This window comes from Gavialis gangeticus, unplaced genomic scaffold, assembly GCF_001723915.1.
Source record: "Gavialis gangeticus isolate Ggan-Ray unplaced genomic scaffold, GavGan_comp1, whole genome shotgun sequence".
Lineage (NCBI taxonomy): Eukaryota > Metazoa > Chordata > Crocodylia > Gavialidae > Gavialis > Gavialis gangeticus.
The window spans coordinates 285,899-287,263 of record NW_017729002.1 but is presented as its reverse complement, the minus strand read 5'-3'; the positions used below and the strand labels follow the sequence as shown (position 1 = coordinate 287,263).

Genomic DNA, 1,365 nt, shown 5'->3' with positions numbered 1-1,365 from the left:
AAACTATTTAATAATTTCCTTGTTCTCTAATTAGATTTTGCATTTTCTACTGAAATGTTTTCTCCAGTAATAATGCCTGTTGTGTGAAGTTTCTAGATGGAAACATGTATTGGGGAATTAATCCTTATGTGGTTAGCTTGCTTCTTTAGGATATGCTACATGAAGAAAATGATTATTCATTTTTATGTAATTTACAGATAGTGATAATTGAGCACAAATCCATCATCTGCCCAGGTTATAATGCGGTGCTGCACATTCACACCTGTATTGAAGAAGTCGAGATAACAGTGAGTCTTATTTTAAGCTGGAATGTTGATACAAAAATACTTTGAAAGTCATGTAAGCTGGTGTTTGTTTATGCTTCAAATCATAAGGGAAAACAATTTCATATTTTAGTCTGAACATTTTTCTGGCCTAAATTAAAACAAAAATCAAAGAGGATGTTGCTTTCAAGTTGTATCCTCCCAGAAGTTTATTTTATTTGTAATTTGTGGTTTTTTCACATCGCACCAAAGGAAAGGAAAATTTAAGAGAAAAATAACAGGTGTTTTTGTTTTTGGGGGTTGCTTTTTAACTATAGAAATGTACAGGGTGCTCTCATAAGCAAGTGTGTTACCAAAATAACTAACTTAATTATCTTGATTTCATTTAAATTGCACCAGGTTTCTATAGGAGAACATATTGTTGCTTTATTTTTGAGGAAAAAATAATCAAGATCGTAATTGCCCTAGAATTATGTTGGCTAACACTTATAATTACTTTCTTTTCCTTTTCTAGGCCTTAATCTGCTTGGTAGACAAAAAAACAGGAGAAAAAAGTAAGACGCGACCCCGTTTTGTGAAACAAGATCAAGTATGCATTGCTCGTTTAAGGACAGCAGGAACCATCTGCCTTGAGACATTCAAAGATTTCCCTCAGATGGGTCGCTTTACCTTAAGAGATGAGGGTAAGAGTACTTTATCTACAGTTACACTTAGTGTCTGTATAGATGCATGGATTTTCATATGCTTAGAATAAGAAATATCATGCACAGAAATCTGGCTAATTGTCCTTAAGGAAAGTTCATCTGTATATAATTTTCTACTGTTCATCCTGCTGCAACACAGCTATTTCATTGTACAGCATCCAGAGAGGGGATGACAGTGCTGTCAAAAGTATCAGGCCCTAAAGATAAGAGGGAGCAGTAGGAAACGAGACTGGTTTTGAATAACCAGCAGAACTCTTGTCTTCAGCAATGTATTTTGAATATTTACTAAAGACACTCATTTGAACATCACAAATTTAAAAGGTTGTTTTTAAGGATTTAATTAAACAATATTAGGTTCTCTTCAGGTTACAGGATAGTGGGGCTCTTGTATTGCATGC

The 1,365-nt window shown here is 34.1% G+C and overlaps 1 protein-coding gene across 1 annotated transcript in view; it reads left to right on the top strand.

Moving 5' to 3' along the window:
- The window catches only part of GSPT1 (G1 to S phase transition 1), a 38,416-nt gene extending 37,384 nt beyond the window's left edge, over positions 1 to 1,032 (top strand). Inside the window, exons 12-13 of the mRNA XM_019507416.1 lie at positions 198 to 287; positions 778 to 1,032. Coding sequence (XP_019362961.1) covers positions 198 to 287; positions 778 to 1,017 — 330 coding nt within the window. The 3' untranslated portion in view covers positions 1,018 to 1,032. The remainder of the gene's footprint in view (positions 1 to 197; positions 288 to 777) is intronic.
- Positions 1,033 to 1,365: the final 333 nt, after the last annotated feature.